Raw genomic sequence first — 15,278 nt, forward strand, 5'->3', positions numbered from 1 at the left:
CAGATGAGGGGCGAAGCAGCAGGAGGAGCAGAAGACAACCACAAGTCACTGGGGTTAAAGCAGCCAGGAGAACCCCAAGGCAGAGGGCGATGATCATACAGACCATACCCATGCTTCAAAGTCCTGCACAGCTCCAAAGAAGAGCCTGGATCCAGGAGGTTACTGGTAAGGGTGGTCCTTGGCACAGAACTTTTCAAAGCCTTTCGGACTACCTGGAACAAGGACGGCTGTGGGAAAGAGCCCTGAAGGTTTCCAGGGAAGACCTATGGATGTTCTGGATCTTCTGCGTTACAGACCAAAGGAATATGGTTTCTTCAAACTGTACTTTAAAAATCAACTTACAGCACTAGTAAAAAGATGATAAAGCTAGATGCTAATCTTTACATCAATCAGGTCGCGCTATGCCTGGAGCTCATTTGCCTTGCAAATACTCTATTGTTACATTCTGTGTCCCTCCCTACTCACTTAAATGATTAACTCCACCCCAGAAAAGAACTTTTGTAGAAACTTCTGGAGGAGAGACGGATCCTGCCCCTCAAACCATGGGGCCTGTGAGCTACTCATCAGAGACCTATGACTTGGTGAGTTCGGCCTGGCTTTGCTTGACAACAGGGATGGCAGGTAGAGCTGGGGTGGGCAGAAAGGCCAGGTTTCTGGCCGTCCGTCTTCTCACCCTCCTGTTGGCAGAGGCAGAGCTTGAGCCATTTCTTATGCCAGTGTAATCTGTCCTTGCATTCCTTAAGTCCAGACCTGACCACAAGCACAATGCTGTTGCTTGCAGAGAGCCAGCGTAGTATGGCTGCAGCCACTGTGATCCAGGGTTGCTGAGTATTCTGTTAGGGAAAGCTGCCTAGCTACCGGGACCTTGTGCACAGATGTACTGGCAAGCACTAGGCCCAAATAGTGAGCTTGCATGAGGACACAGACCAGAGTGTCTGCAAAGGGCCAGGTGACTCACCTGGGCTCCAGCAGTCCCATCCTGTGCTGCCAGCCTGTCCCAGCTTCTGCTCCCTGCTGCCTTGCTGTCTGCACAGCCATTAGCACAATGTGGGCGTAAAACACTTATTCTGAGCCAGGCACCTTTTGCACCAGCCTTCGGCAGTATAAATGACTTTGTACACAGTATGTGAAGCCTGTACACCTTACCTGGTCTCCTTACACAACTGGAATACCCAAGCAAACCCAGTCTTCTCTCTCCATGTGTGAAAACCCTTGATATGACCATCCTGCTTGCTTTCTCCACATACAGGCTGTCATAGACTCTGCTGAAAGGGGAATATGCAGTATATTTACAAGAGGGGAAGATAAAATTGCAAGTATTTCTTCTAACAGGGAGTGATGACACTAGGTATTCTACTTCACAGTTCTCTTCCCAGCATTTACAAGTGCATAAGAGCAACTGCACCTTTTAGAGTACGTTGTGCTATCCAACGGGAAGCACACAGCAGCATTATCACTACCCTGGGTTTCAAATACTGCATCTCAGAATTTATTTTTTACTACAGTGGCTCTCTGCAGCAGACCTCAGGATTAGTTATTCCAAAAAAATGAAATGTTGGATTCAATCGTTACCAAATTTTCTGTTCCTCCTTTTTTCCTACACATCAGGGAAGAGCAATGAGATGGGGGAGCAAGCCCTACCCTCTTTATTTCTTTTCTGATTCATCCAGTATAAAAATCCTTTGCAAATGGCGGTCATTCCTTTAAAACTTTTTTGGAGAAGATGCTTATTTCCTTGACCTCTGTTGAAGTTCAGTGGCAGCGCTAAAATTTGCTGAGAGGTTATAACCAAACTCAAGCCTTTTTCACCTCCTTTTCTTTGCATACAAAACTTTCCATAATCTTCATCTTAGTGATTTAATCTCTGCTGTGAATTATTTTACATCATAAAGGAGACCCCATGATGTGACGGGGGGTGAACCCAGCTGATTTTAGGACTAAATGCCCACAGTCAGGTGCCACGGCAGGAAGAGTTTTAAACCTTTTCTCAGACTTCTGCTGTTGGGAGTTTGACATATGTTGTTTCCCACCTCTGTCTCCTGGCAGCTTCCCAGATTTGGCTCCCTCCCTGGAACAGGGAGGCCACAGATATCACATGAGCATCACTGTATTTGCTTTGGTGGTGCCATATGTTGCTTTACTTATGCTAGGTGCTTGTAGCAGCAACCTACCCACAGAGATTTGAAAAAAAGGGCCTCCAAAGTGTCTTGTCAAAGTGGCAACACAAACCCTGCCTTGTGCAGAGAGGATTGTTTGATCAATTGAGCAATTATGGAAGGAAAAATGATGAGAACGTTTGCACCAAAAGGGCATTTATCTCAGTATCACACAGAATACAGTGAGGGCCTCACCTAAATTTTGATTCCGTATGAGACCATTTGACTCTGTAACCTTGCGGAAAAGTACCATACCCAAAATGATAACCCCATTTCTCCATAGCAAAAATGCTTTGCCTGCTAACCTTCCTTAGCTGCAGACTAGGCAACCAAAAACACAGTTGCAGAAAGACCACTGAGATCTACACCAGGTTCCCCGAGGTTCCTCAGGCCAGTTTTCATTGCAATGGGACCAACATGACTCAAGAGCGTAAAGGCACCTACACTACAGTAACATGGTATTTCCACAGGCCTTGGTCTTAGTCCTGGATTTCCCTGGTTCAGCCCCTGGAGAAGTCACGAGCAGAAGCTGTGTCAGTAAATCGTACTGATGTGGGCAGTTACAGTTTTAAGGTTTTGGGAATGAAGTGTGCTGCTCCTAGCCCTGGCATTGACTAGAAGGGAATGGTTCACATGGAAAAACCATAACCGTGCACAGGTTGTTTCACTTCCGCAGCCAAATGTTTTCTTTGCTGACAGGTGTGGGGATCTGAGAGAAATGGCTGACACATGGAGACCAGAATAACTCTGTGATGCAGGTTATAGGGGTAAGGGGGTCCCTGAACAAAAAGCACACAGGAATGGCCTTCCCAGGCATGCACTTGACTGCCTGCTCTCATACAGAAAGAGACACCACTTTTTCTCCCACCCCCAAAACTGCTGAAATTGTCTTGCAGGAGACCTGTACAAAAGTCCCTCTGCATGCACACAGTTGACTTATCCCATCCCGTATCAGGCAGTCACCCACTTCAGGACAGAATTCCAGCACTTCAGGAGAATTCCAGCAGAGCCCCCAGAAGCCTCTGTTTGTCATATTAAGTGCATCTCCTGCAGCTCTGGCCCCTGCCCTTCCTGTCTCAGCCCAGACTGATTTTTCATCCTCTTTTATTTGTCTCCAACTCGTCTCTGTCCGTTCCTACCCACATGTGCTGCTCTGCTCAGAGATGCAGGAGAGGACGACTCAAACACAGCTCTGCACACACTTCGCCTACCCACAGCGAGTGGTTTACAGTAAGAGCCCTCCCTACCCGCTCCCCATCAGCAATCAGATGGTGTCTGATAGTGGCACTCAGCCTCTGCACTTCCGGCTCCAAATGCAAGGCGATGCTGGAAACTGGTCAGCAGCCAAAGCCACTGAACACTGCCCAAGCTGCCCATCCACTGCCAACGATGGCGCTGGCATGGCTCCTAGGGAGAACTGACACTCCAGCCAGCAAACCCAGCCATTTTCTATCATTTCATTTTTTCCTTCAAAGCTGGAATCGTCCAACCTCTTCCCAGTGAAATTTCCCATTCCAACATACAATCTGTTTGGGGTTTTCAACACAGTCACCTGCACAGCCTGAGCAGCCTGGTTTGGTCTCTGCACCAAATTGCAAAGCTTTTTAGGTTGGTTTTATTTTTCTCAGAGAGCTTCAAGGATCTGGCCCTGGCCAACACATCACAGATTTCTATGTGTGTTGGTAACTCCTGATGAAAGGTCCAGGTACAGTGTAGGCAGGAAATACTTTCAAGCTGGGGAGAGAAATAATTGGGAGGGATTTCTTAAGGCTTTTGTCTTTAGCAGCAATCTCTGGTCTCCAAAATCATACCCTAAACCAGAAAAATAAAAGTTCTTTGGTAATACAAAATGCTTTTCACCAAAGGCTTGCAGCCCCATAGTTACATTAGCAAGAGCTGGGCAGGGTTATTTCCCACTTTTCCCAAGGACTCATTCACCCTCCTACTGTCCACTGCTTGGGGACTGCCTGTGCCAGCTGTCTGCTCTACATGTTTGGTAATGCTCCATAGCATGCCCCATCAGCATGCCCAGGCTCCTCTGGGAACCATGCAGATGGTTTCATCTGCAGAGCAGCTTAGATGAGTCCTGCTGCTGCCAGGTGACCTCTTTACCCCCCACAGTCATGTGCAGAGGCACCCAGTGCGTTACCCGGAGAAAGCTGCCCGAGAGAAAAGAAACATAAATCACCCTTCCCTAGCCAGGAACAACACAAGACTCCAGGCTGGTAACAGTAATTTTTCTCAGTAGCCCATTGGGTGAGCAAAAACCCCCCAAATCAGGTCTAAAACTGTGTAAAACAGGGCTGGTATTTTTAGACAGGAACTTTGGCTGATGAGGGAAGGTGCAGCAGGTGCAAACGGCTGCAGCTGGCAGTGAAAGGTATGAAAGCATGAGCAGAGACTTCCGCTGTGGTCAACACTGAAGTCTCAGCACAGGTCTCCAGAGAGGGTGTGGGTGGGGGACCTCAGGGTGGCTGCTGCTGAGCTCTTCCCAGTTGTTACTAATTTTCAGTTTGCCACAAGCCTCCTCCACCACTCTTTTTTTTGTGCAAGGCCAGCTGGAGCGTGACTACATCCAGGGAGCTCATCCTGAGCAGAATTCCAGCTTCCCAGCACTCGAGACTTGCCCACAGCCTCAGCCCAAACACGGGCTGGTCAAGAAGATACAGCAAGCCAAGGGCAAATCACATCTGCAGCAGCTCTGTTGCTCTTCCCTTACTGGGTATCAGCCTGGGGTCCAAGTGGTGTTTTCCCTTCCCTTTCCTGCTCTGACTGCAGTTAATTCAGGACTGAAAGGTTTATCAGCAGAACAGATCTCTCCATCATCTATTCCTGTAGCTATGGCACCATAGTGCCTCAGAGGCTTTCCTCCCATTGTGTTGAACACCTGCCCCACACCTTCCTCTGAGTGTGTAGAAAGCGATCTCAAAGGACAACTGCTGCTGTCACCACCTCACCTTGCTCTGTCGTAGGCAGCTCTCAGGCCTCTGAGGAGAAGAAGGGGACAGGTTCACTGCACAAAATTTGAGGTACTGATGTGCTGTGTGGTGAATCCTACCATCTTTATACCTGACAGCAGGCAGCAGGCAGGACAGGAGCGGTCCGTGTCAGAAATGGGTGGAAAAAATCAGGAAAGCTGGTAGAGGAGGGTTCCATTCTATGTGAGAAAGCAAAATTCACCAGCAGGCAACTTGGCAAGAACCAGAAGATGAAACTGATCATCTGACTGGACACAAAAACATCCCCAAATACTCCAGTTAAAGATTACAGACTGAGCAGCCCTCGCTGTCACAGATGGAGAAAACCCTCTCTACCTGCTGCTGCACCTCCTGGCAGTGGAGGGGCCTCCAAGGTCATCACATTGCAGACAGCATCTCCTCCTGAGGCAGGTGGGCTGCAGGACACGGGGGTGCTCCGTTTAGGTCTGCTGGGTGCAGCTGAGGGACCGGGTTCTTGTGTTCAGAAACTCCCCTCCATTAACAAGACTCTCTCTGTTCCCCAGAGCCAGGTGGAGCTGAGTGGTTACTACGAAGCTGAGAACACCACCCCTTCTTTGGAGGGCTACTTCTGCTTCAACCCAGCCTCATCTGTGGTTGGCAACCAGGGAGACCCCTTCAGAAAGGTCTTCATGCCCCTCATCTATCTGCTGATGTTTGTGCTGGGGACTGTGGGCAATGCCCTGGTCCTGGTCATTTTAGAGAGGTTCAAGCGGTCTCGCACCACCACAGAAAACTTCCTTTTCCACCTCACACTGGCCAACCTGGCACTGTTGCTCACCTTTCCATTCAGCGTGGTGGAGAGCTTGGCTGGGTGGGTATTCGGGAAGTTCCTCTGCAAGATACTCAGTGCTGTCCACAAGATCAATTTCTACTGCAGTAGCATGCTGTTGGGGTGTATTGCGGTGGACCGTTACTTGGCCATCGTCTATGCAATCCACACCTACCGCAAACGCAGAGCTCGCTCCATCCACCTCACCTGCACGGCTGTCTGGCTCTGCTCATTGCTTCTGACTTTACCTGATCTCATCTTCATGGAAGTCTGGACAGACGACAGCAACCGCAGCATTTGCTACTTTCCAGAGGTTGGGATTGATGGAAACAATGCATGGCTGGCAACCCGCTTCCTCTACCACACCGTGGGCTTCTTTGTGCCTCTGCTGGTCATGTGTTACTGCTACATGGCCATCATCAGGGCACTGTGTCAGTCCCAGCGCCTGCAGAGGCAAAAAGCTGTCCGTGTGGCCATCCTGGTCACAGGCATCTTCCTCCTCTGCTGGAGCCCATACCACATTGTCATCTTCCTGAACACACTTACCAAGCTAGAAGCCTTCACCAAGAACTGCCTCCTGGAAGACCAGCTGGACACAGCTATCATGGTGACAGAGGCCATCGGCTTCACACACTGCTGCCTCAACCCCATCCTCTATGCCTTTATTGGGGTCAAGTTCCGTAACGACTTCTTCCGGATCCTGCAGGAGCTTGGCTGCATAAGCCAGGAGACCCTGCAGGAGATCCTGGAGGTGACAAGGAAGGCTAGCGGGATAGAGTCTGACAACACCACCTCCATCTCCACCTTCTAGCTGGGAAAGGCTGCCTGCAGGGCAGAACTGGCCTGGGGCTTTCCTTCCCAGTGGCACCCTTGCTGTGGTCTCAGTTACGAGTTTCACAAGCATCCCCACAACTTTCTTCACTCCTCAGGAAACAGGTCCAATAGCCACCAAACACCCAAATCCCATCAGATACCTTTCTAGGCTCTTCCTGGTTCTCATACTTGTAGAGATCCACCTGGCAGCTGTTGGTGAATGCTGGATGTCTGATGGTCACTCTTGTGGGGCTGGATGAACTCGAGTGGGTTGAACCTGACATTCCCACCTCTTTCTCGAAAAACTGACTGCAGACATCTTGTGCACAAAGCCAGGCACGGGACTGGGGTGCCAGGGGCAAGGAAAAAAGGGCATCCAAGTAAATGAGTCATGTCAGTAAGCAGGTCTCCATTTCACTAGTTCAGGTTGGTATAGACATGCCCAAAGGAAGCCATGGGACTCAGTGGCCATAGCAACTGGAGAGATGCAGGTAGGACTGCAGAGGGGGTCTGCAGAGCTCAATCTGATAGCATGGGCACACAGTGCTGGACACTCTCTGACTGCAACATTGTCCTCCTGCTGCATGACGTCCCCCCAGCCAGCCATAACACATTCATCTTCCCAACACAGCTCAAGCCAGGAGGTCCTCCCACAGACTTCAAGATATGACTGTCACAGACTCCTTTCCTGACACCAGTTGCATCCTTCCGCACTCGTTTGATCTGTTTTACTGCTGTTATGACCTCCTGTGAGTGGCTGCTGAACTGAATGCCTGGCTATGCAAAAGTTTTCCTTTAAGGAAGAACACTGTCTGAAGAGATGGCTTCTGTCTTGTGACTGCACACAGGGGAGAGAAACCACACAGCTTTGTAAAGCTGAAGGTATAGAACGTGGGTTTTTTTGGCAGCTAGTTGTATGGCTGTTTGTGGGTTCTGAGAGCAAGGAGACCCACTGCCCCAGACTAAGGGAAAGAGCTCATTTGCATAATTTCTCTTTGTTTTTAGCAAGGCTCTAGAGGATATGTGGCATTTTGCATTATGCTTTCTGATGGTTTTCCTCCACCTGCATCTACAGGGCTTTCAGAGATTAAGTGCATCCAGGTGTACAGAGGACAAACCTGGGTGGTGATCTCGCCCTGAACTGCAAGTATGCAGAAACTGCTCAGATCAGGGCAGCTTGATGATAATTTGGTTCAAAATAAGAGCAGCAGCTTTCCCCATCACTAATTCTTACCCTGCAAACTGGTGTGCAGGGAAGCCCCAGCAGACTCAAGACAGCCTGCTGCTGCCTAGGAGGTCTTGTCACAGTTTAACATGGCAGCAGGCCCACAACACTGCTCCACGACATTTCTGTTCCTAAGGAGTGCTGTGGCCTGAACTGTAGGAGAGCCATACATACCAATGTCACATGAGCACGACCCTCATCATGAGCACACTTTAAAATCTGCTCTACCCTTCACCTCACATTTTAAGCAATGTCAAAACAATGTTAGTTCTCTTGCAGCAGCAGGAATTTTGTGCTAATCTCACTTCTGAAGTTCATCCCACTAGCAGAGAGCTCGGTCCCAGGTGAACTTCACAGTACTCAAGGGCCCTGCTAAAAAGACCAGCCATTATGGAAGGGGTCACATTACCTCAGCCTGACGCAGGCAGAGATCTCAATAGCTTGATCTCACATTGTGACTTCAGGAGAAAACTCACCTAGTATAAGGCAGTCCACCGTTTCCTGCAGAAACGCATCTTCAAAGACAAAACTTTCAAGTAATCGTGATTGTGGTTGTTCAAGCACATACATGCAGCAGAGAAGGGCAAGTCTCTTAAGCCTGCACTTGTGTTCTCCATTGTTGTACCAGTGAGCGAACCCATTGCAGATGCATTGTAAACACCTCCCCAGAAGGTTATGGTGATAATTGTATTTCTACATGAAAATGTTACTGAAAAAATAATAGTCAAAGTGTAAAATTCTTACAGTGGTCACAAAGTAAAAAAATCTGCACGCAAATGAGAGTGAACAGATTAAACATCTATGGTTACTATAGCTTTTAGCACTGGTGCGTGCAAACCTTTAGGAAGGTTTGAGGTAAGCTATAATAAACAGTTGAATAAAACACCATCTTCTCGTGTATAGTGCTTGTAAGCATTTGTCTGCAACCGCGTCACTTTCTTCAAGGCAGATGCATTAGAGAGCACTAAGTGGGCAGATGGCACCTTTCTGACAAGCTCTGCTCAAAGGAGCACCTTGCTCAGGTTCCCCTTCACCAGTGCCACAGAAGGCTCTGCTGTGTTCAGAGTCCAGACCTACATTGCCTCTCTGCTTTACAGAGCCTCATCCACTAACTGCAGCACCTCCTGCTCCAGTTTTACAGCAGCTGCTAAACTGACTGGAAAGCTGCCCTTGCACCTACATTTGGCTCAGACAGCCTGGGAATGGCTTGGCTCAGAGATGGCAGACCTTCCCCAGAGAGCTGCCATTGTTGCTTCCACAGCTGCCTGCAGCCAGCCTGCTGAATGGCGACAAGAAGAAAGCAAGAGGAACTTTCCTTCACCGCAGAGGAAGCTCTGCTTTCCACTCAGCGAAACCCTTGCTGTCTCCTCAAGGAGACGTGTGTCACGGCTGTCACAACGCCTAGTCCCAGAGTGGGCTTCCCCGCTAAATGCTCACACTGCCAAAGCCCCCCTGCAGCCCTCGGGCAGACCTTCAGCCTCTCCTATGGAGCTCTGCTCAGCCACTATCCCACCATCACCAAGTGAGGCAGGTGTACTCTGCCCCCCCAGGCCACTGGGAAGGGGGACTGAGCCAAGGGGAGCTCCAAGGTGGCTCCTGCAGAGAGCAGGGAGATGGTGTGTGGGAAGGCAATGCCACCACCACCCACAGCACACCCTCTGCATCCCCAGTCCTGGACTGTGCTCTGCAAACAAGGCTCCAGCAGACAAACCAGAGGAAGCCCTGGTCTCTGATGAAGGCAACCCCAAAGATGGGAACACAACGACCCTCACAACAGCACACTGCTCTGCATTTCCTGCAGGGCAGCCAAGTCTCCCACGAGACAGAGATGGGGTGTTTCAGCAGAGCATCCTGCTACACACACAGAGCGATCACAGGGCCGTGGCAGGCAGTGGAGCATGCACAGGTGAGCGTGAGTAAGGGAACGCGTGAATGAACGCGTGCCTGGGAGTGCTGTAGAGAAGGGGCTCCCCCAATGCCCACACAACCCTCCCAGCACCTCTTGCACTCTCTGTCTCCGCTGCAGTCCTGTGGAAAATCACGTGGAAAAAGACAGGCACAGGGTCAGGTCTTGAAATTTGTCTTTTTAATAAAAAGGCACCTATAAAACAGGTCAATACATTACAGGCAGCACAGATACCCAAAAACAAGCCTAAAAATTGTTTCAAATAAAAACCAATAAGATGTCTTCACATATTGTATTTATATATTTATATTTTTATATATATATTTATATAATGGTACAAAATGACTGGGGAAGTTTCTCCATGGGATGACAGAGAACAGGTCAGTCACCTTTACCTCAGTGTGAAAGCTAATTCCAGGTGTGTGTGATTATTTGACATACTGAAAGACGCAGTTTCCCAGCATTTGCTTTTTTGGAGCTGGAAAAACATGGCAAAGTCATGGCTAAAAGATGGGCAAACCTTCTACTGTGATTAGGTGGAGTCAGTACACAAAACTCAAGGTGAGGAGCCGAGCAATAAACTACAAGACACAAGACTAGACACACGGTCACAGCAGCGGGCAACCAGCTGATGGCAAACCTTGCCTGAGCCTAACAAGGACTGGCTGTCACTGAGCCTCCAAAGGAACTCCTGCCACATTGCTGTTCACAGACATGGTTGGGAGCAGTGCCCAGGGCACAGGGGTGTCAGGCAGCATTTCTTCTCCCCATTGTTCAGCCATCACAGTGGTAGGGGTAGGGCTGGCTTCAGGGCAGTGGGATTTTGCAGAAGAGCAGCGACTGCTGCTCCAGAATCCTCAGCTCTGACCTAGCATCAGGATTTCCTTTTTGTATCCAGGGCTGCTGGGTCAAAAGGCTTAGCTTCTTATTTGTCACTGAAGGACAGGTCTTCCTCCTGTCGCCAGGCAGAAATAGCATCACACTGCCATGTCCCTGTGAGCGCTCAGCACCGGGCTCCTGAACGCTGCATGGCATGTGCCACAGCCTGCAGGCTCCTGCTGATGCAGGGACAATGCACTGCTGACAGAGTGAGGACTGCAAGCCCCAGGCAACTTCTGTGTCAGGCTGGGCAAAAGGGACAAGGGGGGAAGTACAAACACATGGAGATCTCAGCCAGGCTAAAACAGCTATCTATGGACAAACAAAAAAAACTTCCATGTAGAAAATGTTATGGCTTCAAATTAGCAGAGACTTGCTGGCGGATGATGAGCAAGGTTTTGGACTGTAATTGGTATTTGGATGTTTACGAGAAACTACCAGCAGCCAACACCCTGAAGTGCAGCCAAGAGAAGCTACAGCCTTTCAGGCAAGTCAAGCTTAGAAAGAGCTACATCTGTTTGAGCCACATCCTCCCACATGAAACACACACTGAAAGGATTGAGAATCCAACCAGCTAACATGTCAGGTCAAAGCCTGGGCTGAAGATTATTCTTCTGCTCCAGCTGCCAAGGCAGGAAGGAGCACTTCTCGTGATTGTTCCTGTTTTACCACTTCAAAAAATGTTACTTGCTCACATTGTATACAACAAACCCCCACAAAGCAGGAGACTGGAGCAAGATCCTTCCTCAGATCCAAACCCATGCTTCTCACCCAGCACTGTTCACTACAAAATGGCCTCAAAGCTTCAAGGTATTCCTAACTGGACTTTATGACTCCATCTTCTCACAGATTGGATCAAGACAGCTGTTAGGCTGCCATTTCAGCACCCACCAGCCTTTCCAAACAGCTTGCAACATGATTAAAAAGTGTTGCTGTTCACTCACTACTTGGCCATCTCCCTTCCCAAAGCCCTCTCCTCCCTGCAATAGGAAGTTGGGAAAGGTGAGCTTGGTTATAAGAGAGGTAGTGTGTTAAGCCTGGCTCTGCAGAGATAATCCTCCAAGTTGTGTTCCTGCAGCAATTGTGTGCCCCAGGTTCACCACTGGATGCTGGAATGCAGTCCCCACAGAGGTCCAGAGATACTGTGATGTGTGCAGAAATGCATGTGCATCATGCCACATTCCCCTCTGTGAAAAAACATGGGAAAGACCATCAGGGCTGCATGCAGGAAGACCTTATGGAGTACAGGATGGAGAGGGTGGAGCACATCCAGAAAAGCCAGAGTTGTCCACATGGCCTGCTTCTGCCAGCCTAGGAATGAGAGATTGCAACTCAACTTCAGCCTCTTCTGTCTGAAGCACAGGATGGCCATGCTGCCGACACTGAATGCTGAATGGAGTACTGCGCTCAGGGACAGGACATCTTCAACAGCTGGACCTCTCCTGTGCCATAGGGCAGGGCTGCTGCCAGTAGCTCAGGTTATGATGGAGTGAAGACTGCCTGCAAAACTCTGGAGATGAAGGATTGACAAGCACAAGGAAGACCTGGGAGAGCATTCAATGGCAGGCGAGTGTGACGCAGTGGCAAAGGGTAATGGATGGGTAATAGACTGGTGTAGGAAGGCTGCAGAAGATCAGGGCTCCCAGCTAGCCTCTCCTGGAAGCACTGGAATGCATCACCTCACTCACCTCAAAGCCCATCTGTCCCTACACACCCCAACACCTTGCCTACAGGGGACAAGCATGAAGGGAACAGAAGGGAGTAGAGGTGACAGGGCTGGTCAAGATCTTCAGGTCCAGCATGTTATCATCTGCGAAGCCCAGATTCCTGATGCTTCTCCAGCTGAAGGGCCAGCATCCTTCCCAGCCCAGACCCAGCAGCTTCCCCAGAGAGCAGCAACAGCTGTGTCCTGTAAAGCTGTGGCCTCTGCCCTGCCAAATGAGCACTGCTCCAGCAGCATGTCACTGGGGCTACAGCTCTAGCCCCCCTAATGGCCCTTGGTCAGTGGTTATGTTTGTGCAGTCGGCATAGGATCCATGTATCCGTGGGACCTGAGATCTGCATGACACTGCACCACCCCCTCTCCCGCACATGCAAAACCATTCAGATGCGCGAACAACATAGGTCTGACACAGAGTCACTCTACAATGGGATCTCTCAACACCCTGTGCACCCTGGGGATCCTCCTGCCTCCCCCAAGGAGAGTCTTCAATCCTTGTACACTGTTGCCTTTAGCATGTTTTTTTTTTCTTTCTGTTTTTTAAAACATGTTTTGAGGCTTCTATTAAAACACAGAAATACAGAACAATTAAAAACCAGCACAAGTTTTGCCTTTCCCAGCGACCTATTTACAGCTAGTTCCAAAAACCCTCTTGCACATTTTGGTTGCTTAAAAAGGAAGGAAAAAAAAAATAGAGGGGGGGAAAAAGGGCAAGAAAAACACTTGACGGAGGAAAACCATAAGTGAAAACTTTACAAACTGCCACAAGGTCTGGATGTCCCTGGTCACCACACAGGGTTCTAAGTAACAGCCCCACTCCCAGCCTCTCCACCCTCCCCTTCCCCAAAAAAGAAAGGAAAAAGAAACCAAATTCACATCAAGTTTACTGCACATCTGGTTTGCTGTGTAGAGGCGAATCCGATATGTAAAGCATCCCACGTGGTGTCCTCCACCGGCACTGGCCCCCAACCCTCCCCCACAGAAAGATTTAAAAATGTTTGTAGGGGCAGCCCCATCCCCTCCCCAGCCCTGAGCACTAGTCAGGGTTAGAAAGGCAAGTTCGCCATGTTCCCAGGTCCGGGGATGTAACTCATCTGGCTGTCCAGGGAGACACTCCTCTGCCTCATCTGGTGCGTGACCATGAGGTTCTGCTGAGGCGGGGGCCCCATGAGAGAGCCCTGAGGTGACATCATATGTCCTGTCTGGGCATACATCTCCCCTGACACAGACATGCTTCTCTGCTTGGCCTGCATCAGCATGAAATTCTGCTGGGCCATCAGGCTCTGCTGCGGAGACATCATGCCCTGGTGCATGCTGTTGCCCATCATGCCTTGCTGGGGTGGTATGCCTGTCCTGCCCAGCATGGGCACTTGTCCAGGATGGCACATGGGCATGCTCAGTCCCCTCTGCACGCCCTGCTGCCCAGGGAGGCTGGGAGCATTCATACCTGGACGCACGGGGGGCTGCTCAGCCATCATGTTCTGTAGGTTCATGAGGTGGAGGTTGGAAGGCTGAGATTTGGGTGCCTGGCTGTCGCTCTTGGGGAAATACTGCAAGGTGCTGCTTGGCTTCTCTGACGGGATGATCCTGGACAGGTCAAACTCTGGGATCCCCGTGGGCGTGGGGCGGATGACCTCGCTGAGCTCGGGGTCGTTCAGCACCGACGCCACCCCAGGAAGCACGGGCGGGTAGGGGTCACCAATCCGAGGAGGGATGTTCTTGCCCATCATGTGCTGCTGTGGGGGCATCTGGCCAGGCTGCTGGGAGGGAAGGTCCTCAGGCGGCAAGGGCATCCCTGGCGGGTAATGCTGCTGCATCCCAGGGCCACCTCCTGCACTGGGGGCCATGGGCATGCCTCCGGCAGGAGATGGCATGGCATTGTGGGGCTGCTGCATGCGCGGGAACACGAGCTGGTTAGAAGGAATCATCTGTGAACTGTTGTGCACAGGGCCACACTGCTGGTTCAACGAGTCCTGGGGACCTGGGGGCAGCATCATGGGGTTCTGGGGGGGCACACCCGCCCCTGGCCCACTTGGATGCATAGGAATGTTGGACCCCAGAGGGTTTGGGGAGGACATCATGGAGGTGGAGGGCGGTTCGTGGGAAAGGGGCTGCTGACCAGGCAGATTCATTCCCATGGGGCTCTGAGAAGATCCAGGCCCCACAGAGTTCAAGTGCAGTTGATTTGGCTGATTCCCTGTCACGCCTAAGGACAGGAAAAAGGGAGAAGAGTTAAGACCTTCCCACAGACCTTTCAGTGTTGCAAAATCCACATCCTGAAAGCCTGCCAAGCAGTCCTGCTCAGAATGCCCTGAGCACGGAGCATGATGCTCAGTAAGCAGCTCCAAGATGGGCTTGCAAAGCACCAACATCAGAAAAAAGTGCCCCAGACTCCAGCTCCCCAAGCATCAGAGGGCTCTTCCAGCTTCATCCAGTCCCATGCTAGATTAGTAATTTCTTACAGTCCCGTGATTTTAGAGTCCTGGCTGGCTTGGTGTGTGCCCTATACCTGCCCCAGCAGGGCTCTCAGCTGCCTGAAAGGCAGCAAGGAGTGACCCTTCCCCACTGCCTGCCACAGGGTTTACCACCCAGTAAGCTCCAGTGACCACACAACCTCGGGTGGTGAGGAGGAAAAAAGCAGAAGAGTCAGCAGCCTGACACAGGTGCTGTCTGGGCAGGAAGGCCTGCGCCTATCAGAAAAGCAGAGCAGCCATCAGTGCCTGTGGATTTGCATGCCTGAAGTCGACCTAAGTGACTGCTCAGCAGTGAAAGAGTCAAAAAGTTGATTTTTCATTCTCAAAACTGCCAAAA

The 15,278-nt window shown here is 50.4% G+C and overlaps 2 protein-coding genes across 6 annotated transcripts in view; one reads left to right on the forward strand and one right to left on the reverse strand.

Moving 5' to 3' along the window:
• The first annotated feature begins 474 nt into the window (after positions 1 to 474).
• On the forward strand, positions 475 to 8,832 carry CXCR5 (C-X-C motif chemokine receptor 5). Its single transcript, XM_068994733.1, has 2 exons — positions 475 to 581; positions 5,659 to 8,832. Exons 1-2 carry the CDS (start codon positions 543 to 545, stop codon positions 6,733 to 6,735), a joined length of 1,116 nt encoding a protein of 371 aa, XP_068850834.1. The 5' UTR covers positions 475 to 542; the 3' UTR covers positions 6,736 to 8,832.
• A 1,194-nt stretch (positions 8,833 to 10,026) lies between these two features.
• Positions 10,027 to 15,278, reverse strand: part of BCL9L (BCL9 like) — a 46,256-nt gene continuing 41,004 nt past the window's right edge. For all 5 annotated transcript variants that reach the window (XM_068994623.1, XM_068994620.1, XM_068994622.1 and 2 more), the window contains exon 8: positions 10,027 to 14,673. In XM_068994623.1, coding sequence (XP_068850724.1) covers positions 13,514 to 14,673 — 1,160 coding nt within the window. In that variant the 3' untranslated portion in view covers positions 10,027 to 13,513. The remainder of the gene's footprint in view (positions 14,674 to 15,278) is intronic.

This window comes from Aphelocoma coerulescens, chromosome 24, assembly GCF_041296385.1.
Source record: "Aphelocoma coerulescens isolate FSJ_1873_10779 chromosome 24, UR_Acoe_1.0, whole genome shotgun sequence".
In the NCBI taxonomy this organism is placed as follows: domain Eukaryota; kingdom Metazoa; phylum Chordata; class Aves; order Passeriformes; family Corvidae; genus Aphelocoma; species Aphelocoma coerulescens.

What these genes read in the sequence shown, in the direction of transcription:
- CXCR5 (XM_068994733.1), top strand. Translation starts at nt 543, where the DNA reads ATGGGGCCTGTGAGCTACTCATCAGAGACCTATGACTTG. An exon ending in CATCAGAGACCTATGACTTG is followed by an intron (nt 582 to 5,658) that starts GTGAGTTCGGCC and finishes TCTGTTCCCCAG; the next exon opens with AGCCAGGTGGAGCTGAGTGG.